The 15,533-nt window shown below is 35.3% G+C and overlaps 1 protein-coding gene and 1 pseudogene across 5 annotated transcripts in view; both read left to right on the top strand.

Moving 5' to 3' along the window:
- Positions 1-15,533, top strand: part of ASH1L (ASH1 like histone lysine methyltransferase) — a 340,594-nt gene that overhangs the window by 297,214 nt on the left and 27,847 nt on the right. For all 5 annotated transcript variants that reach the window (XM_077156397.1, XM_077156393.1, XM_077156395.1 and 2 more), the window contains 5 exons: positions 1,383-1,589; positions 1,719-1,865; positions 10,387-10,495; positions 10,883-11,050; positions 11,199-11,293. In XM_077156397.1, the coding sequence (XP_077012512.1) occupies positions 1,383-1,589; positions 1,719-1,865; positions 10,387-10,495; positions 10,883-11,050; positions 11,199-11,293 (726 nt within the window). The remainder of the gene's footprint in view (positions 1-1,382; positions 1,590-1,718; positions 1,866-10,386; positions 10,496-10,882; positions 11,051-11,198; positions 11,294-15,533) is intronic.
- Positions 2,177-10,379, top strand: LOC143678832 (E3 ubiquitin-protein ligase RNF146 pseudogene; annotated as a pseudogene).

Below are 15,533 nucleotides of genomic sequence, written 5' to 3'. Positions count from 1 at the left end.
CCACCCCCTGTCACAGTAAATAGTCTGACTTCTAAAGCTAATAATGACACTAGTACATTTCCCAACTACGATTTACTTCACCTTAAATCTCACCTTGTGAACAACGTAGTCTTCAGCCTAGATCTATATTAGAGAAACACAATTTCTCTGGTTCTTCAAGGGCTTTTTCTAGCAAAACATAATGACTTTTTTTTTAAATACTTTTATTGAGAAATCTTTACACACATACACAGTATACAATCAGTGGCTCACAATATCATCACCTAATTGTATATTCATCACCATGATCATTTTTAGAACATTTGCATCACTGCAGAATAAGAAATAAAAAGAAAAAAGAAAAAATTCATACATCCCATATCCCTTACCCCTCTCTCTGATTGACCGCTACTATTTCAATCTACCAATTTTATTGTTACCCCTTATCCCCCCATAATAACAGTTTATATTACTAAATCACAGATTTATTAGTTCTTTTATCCACCTGAAGTTTATTGTTTAGTGTGCTATGAGATATTATGAAAATATAGGAAGAATATAATGAGCAAAGGGTAACAGTTGAAACCATGAGAGTGGATAAGCCCGCTAAAGAAAAGAGGAGCAAGGTATGTGCCATGGAAGATAGAGAGGCAAAAAGAATTCCTCCAGGAAAAGAGAAGAATTGTTATTGAAGAGGTAGGAAATTCAATATCACACAGGATCATAAAAGCTAATAATAAGGAGAGCATACATCTTCAAGAGGGATGTCAAGCAAAAATACAGCAAAGAAATGAAAGAAAGAAAGAGAAAAGGTGGTTTAAACTTGGCAGGAAGACAGTGTCTCCTTGACAATTTAAGATAATTGTCTACCATTAATAATCTGTTGGATACTTTCTACTCACTATATATGATCAGACACTGTATTGTTTGCCTTTAGAATAACGATAGTATTATAGCGAAGAATAAATCAGATAATAACTTCCAAAAGTATTTTAAAATGTCAAGTGTTACATATTTTTTCTATAAGATTTGTAAGTTATGATTATAAATAAAAGATAATATTTTATTCTATCATTATTTTCTTGATCCTTCCTCATTCTAATCATGCTAAACACCCTTACTGGGATTCCAAACCACACACCAAAACTAAATTGCTCCCACAAAAGATCTAGGAACCTGGGGAAAAAATAGGAGTAATACATATACATAACAACTTTGATCTACTGTAGTCAGAATTTTTTTACTAGAAATTATAGGTTCAGCTAGTCCAATAGACTAAAAATGTTTCCAATATGGAAATGTTATTACTAGTAATAAAATATAAAATTCTTATAAAACAAAACATGGATTCATTAAGATGTATGTAATGCAAATTGACTTAAAATTATTTATCTTTTTTATAGAATGATTTTTGCTGAGTGTTCCCCTAACACTTGTCCCTGTGGTGAGCAATGCTGTAACCAGAGGATACAGAGGCATGAGTGGGTTCAGTGTCTAGAACGATTTCGAGCCGAGGAGAAAGGTTGGGGGATCAGAACCAAAGAACCCCTAAAAGCTGGGCAATTCATCATTGAATACCTGGGAGAGGTTGTCAGTGAACAGGAGTTCAGGTACAGTGGTAAATGATGATACTAAAAAAATAATGCCAAAAGAACTTGATTATAATGGAAAATGGAAGATTTGAAGTTTACTTTCAATTTTATTATTAATTATCTTCCACTCATTTCTCTCCTTTTCAGGAACAGAATGATTGAGCAATATCATAATCACAGTGACCACTACTGTCTGAACCTGGATAGTGGAATGGTGATTGACAGTTACCGCATGGGAAATGAGGCACGATTCATCAACCACAGCTGTGACCCAAATTGTGAAATGCAGAAATGGTAAGGAAGCAGGGGAAAGTGACGTCAAGGATCCAGCAGAACAGAAGGCTTTGAAGACAGCCAGAGATTGATCTATCCACAATGTCAGACACCTTACACAAAGCAGCTTAGGCAGTTCCCCATGATGCCATATCCTCCAGGCAGAGAGTAAGCTCCTGCTATTTCTTCTCTCCTTCCTAAATACCCACACCCAGAGAAATAATAATGATGATAATAATATCTAATATATATTGAATGCTTTTTTTGTGCTATGCACTGTTACATGAATCATCTCATATTAGTTTATTCAGCCAATCTTATTAATTTATTACATGCCCACTGGATTTGTCACAGTAAGAAATAAAAGTAAGTAGAATATGAGGTCCTTACCCTCATACAGATTAGAATCTAATAGAGAAAATTAAAAGTAGATTCCAAGGCCTAAGAGAAAAGACTGGGAAGTGGCCACAGCCGTGGCAGGAGAAACAAAGAATGAACCAACCCTGGAAGAGAAAATACTACAACTGGCTGTTGGTGAAGAAGATTATTTATTTTTGTGGCAGGCATTTGTGGGATCTGTAGTAGAAATGGAACTTCCTGGCTCGAAAAGCAGTGTGCCTTCTATCAACAAGAAATTCCTGAGGATTTCCTTCACAAGCCAACTTTATTGTCACCAGAAGAACTCAAGAGAAGAAACGGTGAATATGCGTGGTACTTTGAAGAAAGAAATTGGTGGTGGCCGTGTGATGAGTGCACTAATAGAAAGCTTTTTCCAGAGGTAAAAAGAGCACTGAAATGCTCATTGCTGAGTTTCCCTATGTTGCTGATCTTGAAAATATGGTTGAGTATAGGAGGAATGAAAGTCAGCATCACAGGAAGATTAAAACAGGGTATCATAGATATACCAAAGAAGCGAGTAGCCAGACTTAGCCTGAACTGTGACTCTAGTACCATAAACCTAGCAAGAAAAGGTTCTGCCAATGGAGTGGACAATGTATCAGCACAGAGTGCAGCTTCAGTTCAGCCTTTCATGTCTTCTTCTGTAAGGCCCCTAACTTCAATCAATGGTCAATTAACAAGCCCTGCAACACCATCCCCTGATGTAAGCACTTCTCTGAAACACTCTTTTGCTCACTTCAAACTCAGTGGAAACAGTATAGCTGAAAGGAGACATAGGGGAAAAGGAGAAGAACATCATGAATCATCATCTTCAGGCAGAGTACCAACACTAGACGTCTCCGCTGAAGAAACTGAATCAGATGCCAGTAATGACAGTGAGGATATAGCTGCACTTGTTGCACAATACTCCTTGACCCAATAAAGACTTTTGGTTTCTAATGCAAACCAGACAGTACCTGATCAGTCAGATCGTTCAGGAACTGATCGATTGGTAGCAGGGGGTGCAACAGTGAGTGTCGGTATCAGACCTAGAAGGCCTGATGGACAGTGCACAGTAACTGCAGTTTAAATGAAAATAGTCTTCAGCCCCATGCTCAAAGTTGAAATGGTTGTCTGTAAATTCCTGCCCACATAACATTATATTCATCCCTAGTAGTACATTTTGGGAGTGGGGGTGGGAAGGGTTATAGGCAAGATAGACCTGTAATTAAAATGTCTAACTTGTCTCTGTTGAGAAATTTATTTACTGTGTGGAACTTGGGTGTTAATGGTTAAGAGCTGTTTAGTAATAACTCAGTTTTCTTGCAGTCTGTTTAAATGTTTTTGTTTTTTTTTAATTTTCTTCAGTTCTTTTGCCAGTGTGTGTATTATCTGTGCATTGATGGTCCTCATCTGACTCTTGCATTGTGTCTTATTTTTCTGCATGAACTGACATAAAATCGTTACTAAAATTTGCCATCCATGAGATACTTTGTATAAGCATGAGCAGGAAGCCTAATTTAATGAAAGAATAGATGTGAATTGGGGATTATAAAATAGATGACTAACAATCATTTTATATAGAAATTTCAAGAAAACAGCTAATAACTTAGGTTTCAGAATTTTGTCTGTAATGCACTGCTTGGTGTTCTCAGAGGTTTTGCTGTCTAGTCCTTTTGTGGTTTCGAGGTTTCTCGAGCTACATTTTCTTTTTGATTACGGAATTTATAATTTAATAAAATACTACAGTTTGTCAAAAAAAGTACATCTAAAAATTAAAAAAGATAATAGGATAGTATGAATAACTTCGTAATTTTTTTAGTTGTGATATAATTCACATACAATGAAATATACAGATCTTAGATATACATTTCTGTCAGTTTTTGCAAATGTATATACTATATAACCCACACCCAAGTCATTACCCCCATCCATCCCCAAAGCAACCACTGATCTGATTTCTATCACCATGGATTAGTTTTGCCTATTCTAAACTTCATGTATATGCATTCTTTTTGTGTCTGGCTTCTTTTACAGAGAATAATGTTTTTGCAGTGCATCCATATTGTCAGGTACATCAGTGGTTTACACCTTTTATTGTGTTTCCTTGTACGATTTCACCATAGTTTATCCATTTTCATGAACAACTTTACATTTGAAAAGTTAAATGAAATGAACAAATTATTTGTAAAACATACTTACCAAAATGACACAAGAAGTAGGAAATCTGAATATGGCTGTCAAAGAAGAATCTGTAATTAAAAACTTCTCACAAAAGCAACTTCAAGGGCCAGACGTCTTCACTGGTAATTCTTCCACATAAAGAAGAAATAATACATCTACTATCAATCTCATATAAACTTTTCTGTTTTATGAGGGTAGCATAACCTTCATCTAAAACATAACAAGAACAACTAAAAGAAAGGAAAATTATAGGACAATATTGTCTATTATAAATATAGACAGTAATCTCAAATAAATCACAGAAATCTCAAATAAAATATTAGCAAATCAATATGTAAAAAGTTTCATACATAATGATCAAATAGGATTTATTCCAAGAATGTAAGGTTTGTTGTTCAACATTCAAAACTCAGTTAGAATCCAACTTCCAGGGAAGATGGCAGCGTAAGGAGCTTCAGGACACAGTCCTCTTACCAAAACAACTATCAGACAGGCCAGAGCTGTATGAAACAACTATTTCACAACTCCAAAAGCCAAAATGCTATGCAGCATCCAGGCAAGAGGTGAAGGAAGAGGCTCATCAGTTACAGTAAAGAAGAGTAAATTGGTCTCTCTGTGTGGACAGCTGCTGGCACCATCCCCCACTCTTGCAGCAGCCACCCCAGGTCCAGTCCCTGACTAGTTGCTGGTGAAATAACGGGAAATAATCTTCATCCCTAAGAACAGGATGGGCACTGCCAATCACTGATCACAACTTTTAATTAGCGAATTTGGATTGCTGGTTCCGGGCTCTGAGGACAGCTATTGTTTTAACCCCGCCTGGACAGGGATAGATGCAGAGGCGATTTACTAGAATGAAAAAATAAAACTTGAGCCTGTATGACAATGGACTGGGATTAATAGTACCCTGCTGTGGACAATGGACTGGGATTAATAGTACAAATATTAAGAATCTTTTTCCATGAACTGTTACAAATGTACAACACTGTTACAAGATGTTGATAATAGGGTGGTATATGGGGGGGAATAAACCTAATGTAAACTATGGACTGCAGTTAATAGTACTATTTCAATAATCTTTCATTAGTTGTAGCAAAGGTACCACACTAATGCAAAGTGTCAACCATAGGAGGGGTATCTGGGAACAGTGTATTTTTTACATGACTTTTCCGTAAAGCTATAGCTTCTCTAAAAAATAATAATTTTTAACAACATTATGCTAAGTGAAAGAAAAACAAAGTACTACATATTGTATGTTTCCGTTTATATAAAATGTAAAAACAATAAACCTATAGAGGTAGAAATAAATTAGTGGTTTTATAGGGCTGGGGAGGATAGAGATTGAGAGTTGACTGTTAAAGGAGTTTGAGGTTATACTTACCTGGCTGGAGAGACTTAAATTAAAAAAGAGGTAGGGGGGATTGGGTTTTTCTTTTTGGAGTAATGAAACTGTTCTAAAATTGATTATGGTGATGAATGTACAACTCTGTTATTAAACTAAAAGCCATTGATTGTAAAAAAAAAAAAAAAAAAAATTGCATCCTCAGGGCTGTGGGGGAAAATTAGCTGAAGAGCTGCATTTGCTGAGCCAGCCAGAAAAGCTCAGCTTTGGGGAGGTGTCAAAGAAGATTTTGAATCCCTTCCTAATCTCATCCCCAGAGAATTTTGGAGCTGATCTAAGCCCTCTTCAGGGATTCTTGGCCCCCTGTTTTGTCTGAGAAAGTCCTCTCTGAGATAACTCTCCTCCCAGTATTTGTCCTCCAAAGGAAAGCAGCATAAAACAATGAAAGGCATGTATGTAGAAAACTATAGAGGCTGACAATCTGGGCCTGCAGGCTTTAAATACCTAGGAGAGAGGGAGGGCTGTCTCCTGGGAAGCAGAGGGGGCAACCAAACTCCTGTAAACAAGAGAACTCTGAAACAATTAAGAAACAAAATTCCAGGACAAAACAGAGACCCAGAAAGACAGGGAACCCCACCCTCCACCCCCACTGCATTTGCCTTGGGGCAGACCTTCCTGACAGGAGGGCTGAAGGACAAGGAAATTTCTGTCTCATCACCAGCTGGTTACAAAACCAAGAAACAGATTTCCCACTTTTTTCAGCTGTAAAGAATGAAGTGCTGTTATGTACTACAGCATGAATGAACCTTGAAGAAATTATGTTGAATGAAATAAGCCAGACACACAAAAAAACAAATATGGTATGATTCCTCTTACATGAAATACTTAGAATAAGCAAATTCATGGTGACAGGAAACTAAATAAGGGTTACCAGGGATGGAGGGAAGGGAAATGGGGAGTAAGCTGCTAAATGAGTTTGAGTTCTCTTTTGGGATGATGAAAATAGTCTGGAAATAGATAGTAGTGCAAGTTATACACTATTGTCAATGTATTTAATGTCAAGAATTGTCTACTTAAAATGGTCAAAGTGATTTTTAGGAAATGTTAAGTTTTACTAGAACTAAAAATAAATTGTGTGTGTGTGTGTGTACTGGACCAGAAAAAAAAGGATTCTTATGGGATAGTTGGCAAAATGTAAATAATGTTTATAGATTAGATAAGACTATTGTATCAATATTAATTTCCTATTCTTGATAATTGTGCTGTGGTTACATAAGATACCAACATTTAGGAACTCTGGGTAAAAGCTACATGGGAATTTTTTATACCACTTGTGCAACATTTTTATAAATTTGAAGTTATTTCAAACTGACAAGTTAAACAACTAAAAAAAGAGTTAAAAAAAAAAAAAGCAGTCTGGGACATAAAGAAAATGAAGCACACACTCAAGACCCAACACAGAAGAAGAAAAAAATGAAATAATTAGAATGAAAAAATTGAACTCATTATTCCCAGATGAAATGATAAAAGACATTTTCCAACTACTATTAGAAGTTAATATGTAAACCTATAACTTCTTTATTAAAAAAAAAAGTTTTTAAAATTTAAGCAAATGTTGGGCGATGCAACAGTGGTTCAGTGGCAAAGCCGGAGACCCGGGTTTGATTCCTGGAGCCTACCCATGCTAGAAAAATAAAATAAGCAAATGTAGCAAAACTGATGGAAATAAGGTCAGTAAGTACAAATTAATATATTGACTTTCAATATATTAGCAAAGCCAAGTATAACAGAAAATATTATTTTTAATAGCTTCATAAAACATTAGACACCAAGGTTTTTAGGACCTCTATACTGAAAAATTCCAGACAGTACTGAGAGAAATTAAAGAATACCTAAATTAATGGAAAAATATGCCATATTCATCAGCCAGAAATCTCTATATTTGTAAGATGTCAGTTCCACCCAAATTGAGCTATAAAACCCAAGTGAATTTTAATTTTTATGGAAAGTGACAAGCTGATTTTATAATATATGTGGAAATGCAAAGGACTGAGAAAAGCCAAGATAATCTTGAAGAATAACAAAATGTAAGGACTTAAACACTACCAGATTTTAAGGATTACAATAAGAATACAATAAAACAGATGGGCTTTTTTTAACTAATGATACTGAGTCAGTTGGCTCAAATGAACTTTGACCCCTACTTTAACCCACACACAAAAATTAAACTAATGTAGATTGTAGACCTAAATATCACAATTGAAGCAACCAAATGTCCAGAAGAAAACATGGAAGAATATTTTCATAGACTTGGGATAAATAAAGTTCTCTCAAACAGGACATAAATAACATTGACCACTAGAAAAATTTTATAAAATTAAGAGTTTCTGTTCATCAAAAGTGCAAAAACAAGCCTAGACTGGGGAGAAAATATTCACAATCCATTTATCTTACAAAGGATTTACTTTTATCTCAAATTTACAAATCAGTAAGAAAAAGATAATCCAATTTAAAAGTAAATTTTTTAAAAAGACCCTTCAAGAAAGAGAATATAAAAATGGCCAATAAACATACAAAAAGGTTCTAGTATCATTGGTCATCAGAGAAGTATTAACTAAGCAACATTTAGAAACCATTACATACTCACCAAAATGGCTGAAATTTAAAAGACAACACCACATCTTGTCAAAAGTACAGAGCAACATGAGCAGTTAGATGAAAGTATAAATTGGTATAACTACTCTGAAAAAATGTTTGGGAGTGTGTACTAAAACTAAATATACTCAGTGACCCAGCAGTCCCACTCAGAACATAAAACAGAAATGAGTGTTTATGTTCAAATGACATGTACAAAAATGTTCATAGATTTTATAATAGCTAACACCTGCAAACAATTCAAATGTTTATCAACAATAGAGTGGATAAATCATGGTATATTTATTCATAAAATACTACACAGCAATGAAAAGGCACAAACTGTTGATAAATGCAACCACAGAGTAATTTTGAGTGAAAGATGTCAGGCATAAAAGAATACATTCTGTAAAGTATAGCCTGTGTGATTCTATGAGTAATAGGCAAATAAAAGTTTGGTGATAGAGGGCAAAATACTGGCACTCAGTTGTAGGCAGACTGCTGACTGGGGAGAAAGGGGAACTTCCTGGGATGTTTGCTGTGTTTTGTATCAAGATCTGGCTGTAGTTATACCAGTGTATACATATGTAAAAAAAAAATCAGTGCACTGTACAGTTAAGGTTTACAGACTCTTTGTGGGCTATAGCTTTTTTTTTTTTAATATAAGACATAGTATAATTAACATTATGTACTATGGTATAGTAACCAAAGTCAGCACACCTCTGGAAAGAGTTAGATAGTAAATATATTTTAGATTTTGTAAGTCATTGTTACAATTCCAACTCCTCAATTCTGTCATTGTAATGCAAAAGCAACCATAGACAATATGTAAATAAATGGGTGTACTTCAGTAAAACTTTACATACAAGGGGTAAGGGTTTGGCCTATTGGCCATAATGTGCCAAGACTCCTAGTGTAGACTAAACTTTCTGAATTCAGGAAAAACAGTACAAAGAACTGGAGATATTAGAGAAAGTTGCATATGATGTGGATCTAAGCTAAATCTTGAAAAATTAGTATGTTTCAAATTGGCAAGGAAGCAGAAAGAGGAGAAGCTGTGGTGTCAAATAGCCTAGGTTTTAACCGCCTGGGTTTGAATGCCATTTCATTGCTGTATGACTGTGAATACTTTCTGAGTCACAAATACCATATTTATAAAATGAGGATCATTATACCTATCTCATAGTGTTGCTTTAAGGATTAATGAGATATAATCAGTATGGCATAGTGGTTAAGATTTTGAAGCCACTATGCCTTAATTTAAAACCTGATTTCCCTTTTACTAGCTTTTTGCTCTAAGAAATTACTTATGCTCTGTGTGCTTCAGTTTCCTTATCAATAATATGGGTGTGATCCTAGTACCTAATAGTAATACCTATTTCATACAGTTATTGGGAGGATTAAATAAACATTTTAATACAACTAGATGCCATAATTAATATAACAAGCACTCAGTAAATATTACCTAGAATAATAATAGGTAATAACATATATAAGAGAACAAGAGAGACATTCATGTGCTTGTGAGAAAGATAGAGATCAGTAAGAACTGGAAAATTTTTTTGTAGGTAGGCAGTAGGAAATAATTTAAGTTTATTTGATAAGTAGTCTAATGCCATATTATGGAGGGACTTTGAATATTAAGTAGGAAAAAATAAAACCCATTGTGGTTGACAACATAGAACACATTATCAAGAAAACTAAGAAATACTCATCTGGAAGTATTATACAAGATGGTTAGAATGGAGAAAGATTAAAGGTGGGAAATTTGGCTAAGAAACTCTAATAGTAATACCACCACATAGTCATAAGAATCTAGAAATAAAACAATTATAATCAGAGTAAAGGAGAAATAAAGTATTTCATAGAAAAAATCATTAGAACTCTGAGTAATTTGATATAGAAACAAAGGTAGTCATAAATTCAGTTACTGTGTTATAGTTTTCAAGCATGGTATTAATGATCCCTGCCTTTTTAACTCTATTCTTTTTTTTTTCTTTATAGGTCTGTTAATGGAGTGTACAGGATTGGGCTATATGCTCTTAAAGACATGCCAGCTGGGACTGAGCTCACTTATGATTACAACTTTCATTCCTTTAATGTTGAGAAACAGGTAAAAATAATAAACCCAAGAAAGAGGTTGAACTTGGTCTCTCAGAGTGGGGCTTTCAGTAAGCATTACCAACTTGTGTCTGTTGAGAAGTACATAGGCAATTCCATCTATGTGGGATTGATAGGTCTCAGTTATTCTTTCATAATGCTAAAGAAAGAGACTGCCTGTTCAATTTTTTTGTCTCTAGTCAGCTCTTAACTCTTCTGGCCAAGAAGTTTTCTTAAAATTTAAACTTTCTTTTTTACTACAATGGAATTTCTATTTGCTATACTCCCAATCAATTATTTTCCTCTTTATGAAAATCCCTGGGTCAAACTAATGTTTGGTATCCACACCCTCAGGCATCTAGAGTACAGGCTAAAGGAACTAATACTCTTTCCTTTGAAGCAACTGTGTAAGTGTGGCTTCGAGAAATGTCGAGGAATCATCGGAGGCAAGAGTCAACGCATGAATGGACTCACCAGCAGCAGCAAAAGCAGCCAACCTGTGACCACACATAAAAAGCCTGGAAGGTCAAAAGAGAAGAGAAAGTCTAAGCACAAGCTTAAGAAAAGGGTGAATAATGATTTTGTGACTTTCCCCAAACAGCTGCTTAGAGGCAATTATTAGCATAAAGGTAGCTTCATTAGAGTGATTTCAATATTCTTGGAGGCAATTTCTGAGTGATTGTGTTTTTCTGCACTCTGACCCAACTGTTTTTCAGAGAGGCCATCTCTCTGAGGAGTCCAGTGAAAACATTGACACCCCTACAAGATTGACGCCCCAGTTACAGATGAAGCCAATGTCCAATCGAGAGAGGTAAAAAGGAAATTTTCTTGAGTTAATTATATAATTTGCTTGTCAGTTTAAAAAGTTGTTAGGCATCTATATAGTTAAGCCACTTCTTTGAGCAAACAGTCTTAACCAGGGGTTCAGAGGATATGTGAACTTGGATGAGGGAAAAAAATACAACTTTACCTTCCCTAATTTCCAAATAAAATTTGGCATTTCCTTCAATTATGACAATAGGCAAGAGCAAAAGCATACTATTAGCAGTATCCATGATTTTGTCACCAATAGAAATTACAGGCATCTTCATATCACATTACACATATTGCAGATATCTCATAATGTCATTTGTGCTCATCAATACCTCAAAATTAATATAGTTCTTAGAAAACCACTACTAGATACTGTCATTTAATTTTTAAGGATTTATATATTTTTTTAGTTGTTATTTTTAAACCATAGAGACTATTTGTTTTACTACAGCTAATGCTTTCTGAGCTTCTACTCTTTGCCATAGGAGGAGATATTAGGCCCTGGAGGATATAAATATGAACAAGATATGATTCTTACCTCTCTAGCAAATTTGTAATCTGGATAGCCTTCTTCCTTCTAAATGAAACCTGGACCAGAATGGAAAACTATCCCTGTAATTTATAACACAGACCCACAGCTATATCCCACAAAACCATGGGTGTACTTTTTTTTTTCTTCTCCCCTCCTTTCATCTTTTTTTTTTAATTTTTAAATTAAATTTTTAAATTAAAAAAAAAATGTTACAAGAAAGAAACACATTCTTAACCTATGATGATTCCGTTCTACATGTATAATCAGTAATTCACAATATCATCACATAGTTGCATATACATCATCATGATCATTTCTTAGAACATTTGCATCAATTCAGAAAAAGAAATAAAAAGACAACAGAAAAATAAAATGAAAACAGAAAAAAAAATTATACATACCATATCCCTTACCCCTCCCTTTCATTGATCACTAGTATTTCAAACTAAATTTATTTTAACATTTCTTCCCCCATTATTTATTTTTATTCCATATATTCTACTTGTCTGTTGACAAGGTAGATAAAAGGAGCATCAGACACAAGGGTTTCACAATCACACAGTCACATTGTGAAAGCTATATCATTATACAATCATCATCAGGAAACATAGCTACTGGAACACAGCTCTACATTTTCAGGCAGTTCCCTCCAGCTTCTCCATTACATCTTGGATAACAAGGTGATATCTACTTAATGCATAAGAATAACCTCCAGGATAACCTCTCAACTCTGTTTGGAATCTCTCAGCCATTGACACTTTGTCTCATTTCACCCTTCCCCCTTTTGGTCGAGAGGGTTTTCTCAATCCCTTGATGCTAGGTCTCGGCTCATTCTAGGATTTCTGTCCCACGTTGCCAGGAAGGTCCACACCTCTGGAAGTCATGTCCCACGTAGACAGGGGGAGGATGGTGAGTTTGCTTGTTGTGTTGGCTGGAGAGAGAGGCCACAACTGAGCAACAAAAGAGGTTCTCCTGGGAGTGACACTTAGGCCTAATTTTAAGTAGGCTTGACCTATCCTTTGTGGGGTTACGTTTCATATGAACAAACCCCAAGACTGAGGGCTCAGCCTATAGCTTTGGTTGTCCACACTGCTTGTGAGAATATCAAGAATTCAACTTGGGGAGGATGAATTATCCCCCATTCTCACCATTCCCCGAAGGGGACTTTGCAAATACTTTTCCACTTACTGATCAAATCACTCTGGGATTCATCAGGGCATCACTCTGGACAAATCAACAAAATCTCATGTCCTACCCAAGGTTCCATGAACTTATATTGTTCAACCAACTATCTACATAAATTATATTAGGAAATGCACTAGTCAAAATATAAATATTGTACCAAATAAACATTTTTTGCTTTTGTCTCACACGTAAGTTGAAATTTTAAAATATCGATTACCATCTACCTTCAGCACCCTGCAGTAACGACATTCCTTTGTTCTCACCCATTGCAAAAACATTTTCTAAATTTGTACATTTAATCACTATCATCATACACTCTAGGCATTTCCAGATTATACCATCTCAATTTTTATCGTCTTTCTTTCTGATTTCATTTATGCCCCCAGCCCTCCTCCCTCTATCATTCTCACATTTAGCTTCACTCAGTGTTTTAACATAATTGTATTACAGTTATGCAGTATTGTGCTGTCCATTTCTGAGTTTTTATATTGAGTCCTGTTGCACAATCTGTATCCCTTCAGCTCAAATTACCCAATATATTACCCTATTTCTATCTCTTAATGGTCTCTGTTACCAACAAAATATTCCAAGTTTATTCACTAATGTCAGTTCATATCAGTGAGACAATATGGTATTTGTCCTTTTGTTTTTGGCTAATCTCACTCAGCATAATGTCCTTAAGGTCCATCCATGTTGTTACATACTTCAGAACTTTATTCTGTCTTACAGCTGCGTAATATTCCATCGTATGTATATGCCACAGTTTGTTTAGCCACCCGTCTGTTGATGGACACTTTGGCCGTTCCATCTCTTGGCAATTGTAAATAATGCTGCTATAAACATTGGTGTGCAAATGTCCATTTGTGTCCTTACCCTCATGTCCTTTTAGTAGAGACAGCATACAGATGGGTCCTGTTTTTTAATCCATTCTGCCAGTCTATGTCTTTTGACTGGGGAGTTTAATCCATTCACATTTAGTGTTATTACTGCACGCATAGTACTGTCTTCTACCATTTTGCCTTTTGGATTTTATATGTCATATCTAATTTTCCTTCTTTTTACCTATACTCATAGTCTTCCTTTCTACACTCTTCTCCACACACCTCTCTTCTGTCTTTTTTTATCAGTCTCTAGTGCTCCCTTTTATATTTCTTTTTTTTATTAATTAAAAAATTAACTAACAACATTTAGAAATCATTCCGTTCTACATATACAATCAGTAATTCCCAATATCATCACATAGATGCATATTCATCATTTCTTAGTACATTTGCATCGATTTAGAAAAAGAAATAAAAAGACAACAGGAAAAGAAAACAATAATAGAAAGTAATAAAAATTTAAAAATTTAAAAAAACTATACCTCAGATGCAGCTTCATTCAGTGTTTTAACATAATTACATTACAATTAGGTAGTATTGTGCTGTCCATTTCTGAGTTTTTGTATCCAGTCCTGTTGCACAGTCTGTATCCCTTCAGCTCCAATTACCCATTATCTTCCCTATTTCTATCTCCTGATGGTCTCTGTTACCAATGACATATTCCAAGTTTATTCTCTAATGTCGGTTCACATCAGTGGGACCATACAGTATTTGTCCTTTAGTTTTTGGCTAGTCTCACTCAGCATAATGTTCTCTAGGTCCATCCATGTTATTACATGCTTCATAAGTTTATCCTGTTGTTTAGCCACTTGTCTGTTGATGGACATTTTGGCTGTTTCCATCTCTTTGCAATTGTAAATAATGCTGCTATAAACATTGGTGTGCAAATGTCCGTTTGTGTCTTTGCCCTTAAGTCCTCTGAGTAGATACCTAGCAATGGTATTGCTGGGTCGTATGGCAATTCTATATTCAGCTTTTTGAGGAACCGCCAAACTGCCTTCCACAGTGGTTGCACCATTCGACATTCCCACCAACAGTGGATAAGTGTGCCTCTTTCTCCGCATCCTCTCCAGCACTTGTCATTTTCTGTTTTGTTGATAATGGCCATTCTGGTGGGTGTGAGATGATATCTCATTGTGGTTTTGATTTGCATTTCTCTAATGGCCAGGGACATTGAGCATCTCTTCATGTGCCTTTTGGCCATTTGTATTTCCTCTTCTGAGAGGTGTCTGTTCAAGTCTTTTTCCCATTTTGTAATTGGATTGGCTGTCTTTTTGTTGTTGAGTTGAACAATCTCTTTATAAACTCTGGATACTAGACCTTTATCTGATATGTCGTTTCCAAATATTGTCTCCCATTGTGTAGGCTGCCTTTCTACTTTCTTGATGAAGTTCTTTGATGCACAAAAGTGTTTAATTTTTAGGAGTTCCTATTTATTTATTTATTTCTTCAGTGCTCTTGCTTTAGGTTTAAGGTCCATTAAACCGCCTCCAATTGTAAGATTCATAAGATATCTCCCTACATTTTCCTCTAACTGTTTTATGATCTTAGACCTAATGTTTAGATCTTTAATCCATTTTGAGTTAACTTTTGTATAGGGTGTGAGATACAGGTCCTGTTTCATTCTTTTGCATATGGAT

The sequence above is a fragment of the Tamandua tetradactyla genome, chromosome 4 (assembly GCF_023851605.1).
Source record: "Tamandua tetradactyla isolate mTamTet1 chromosome 4, mTamTet1.pri, whole genome shotgun sequence".
Lineage (NCBI taxonomy): Eukaryota > Metazoa > Chordata > Mammalia > Pilosa > Myrmecophagidae > Tamandua > Tamandua tetradactyla.
Note: the sequence above shows the minus strand (reverse complement) of the source record. Positions and strands in the feature narration are given on the sequence as shown.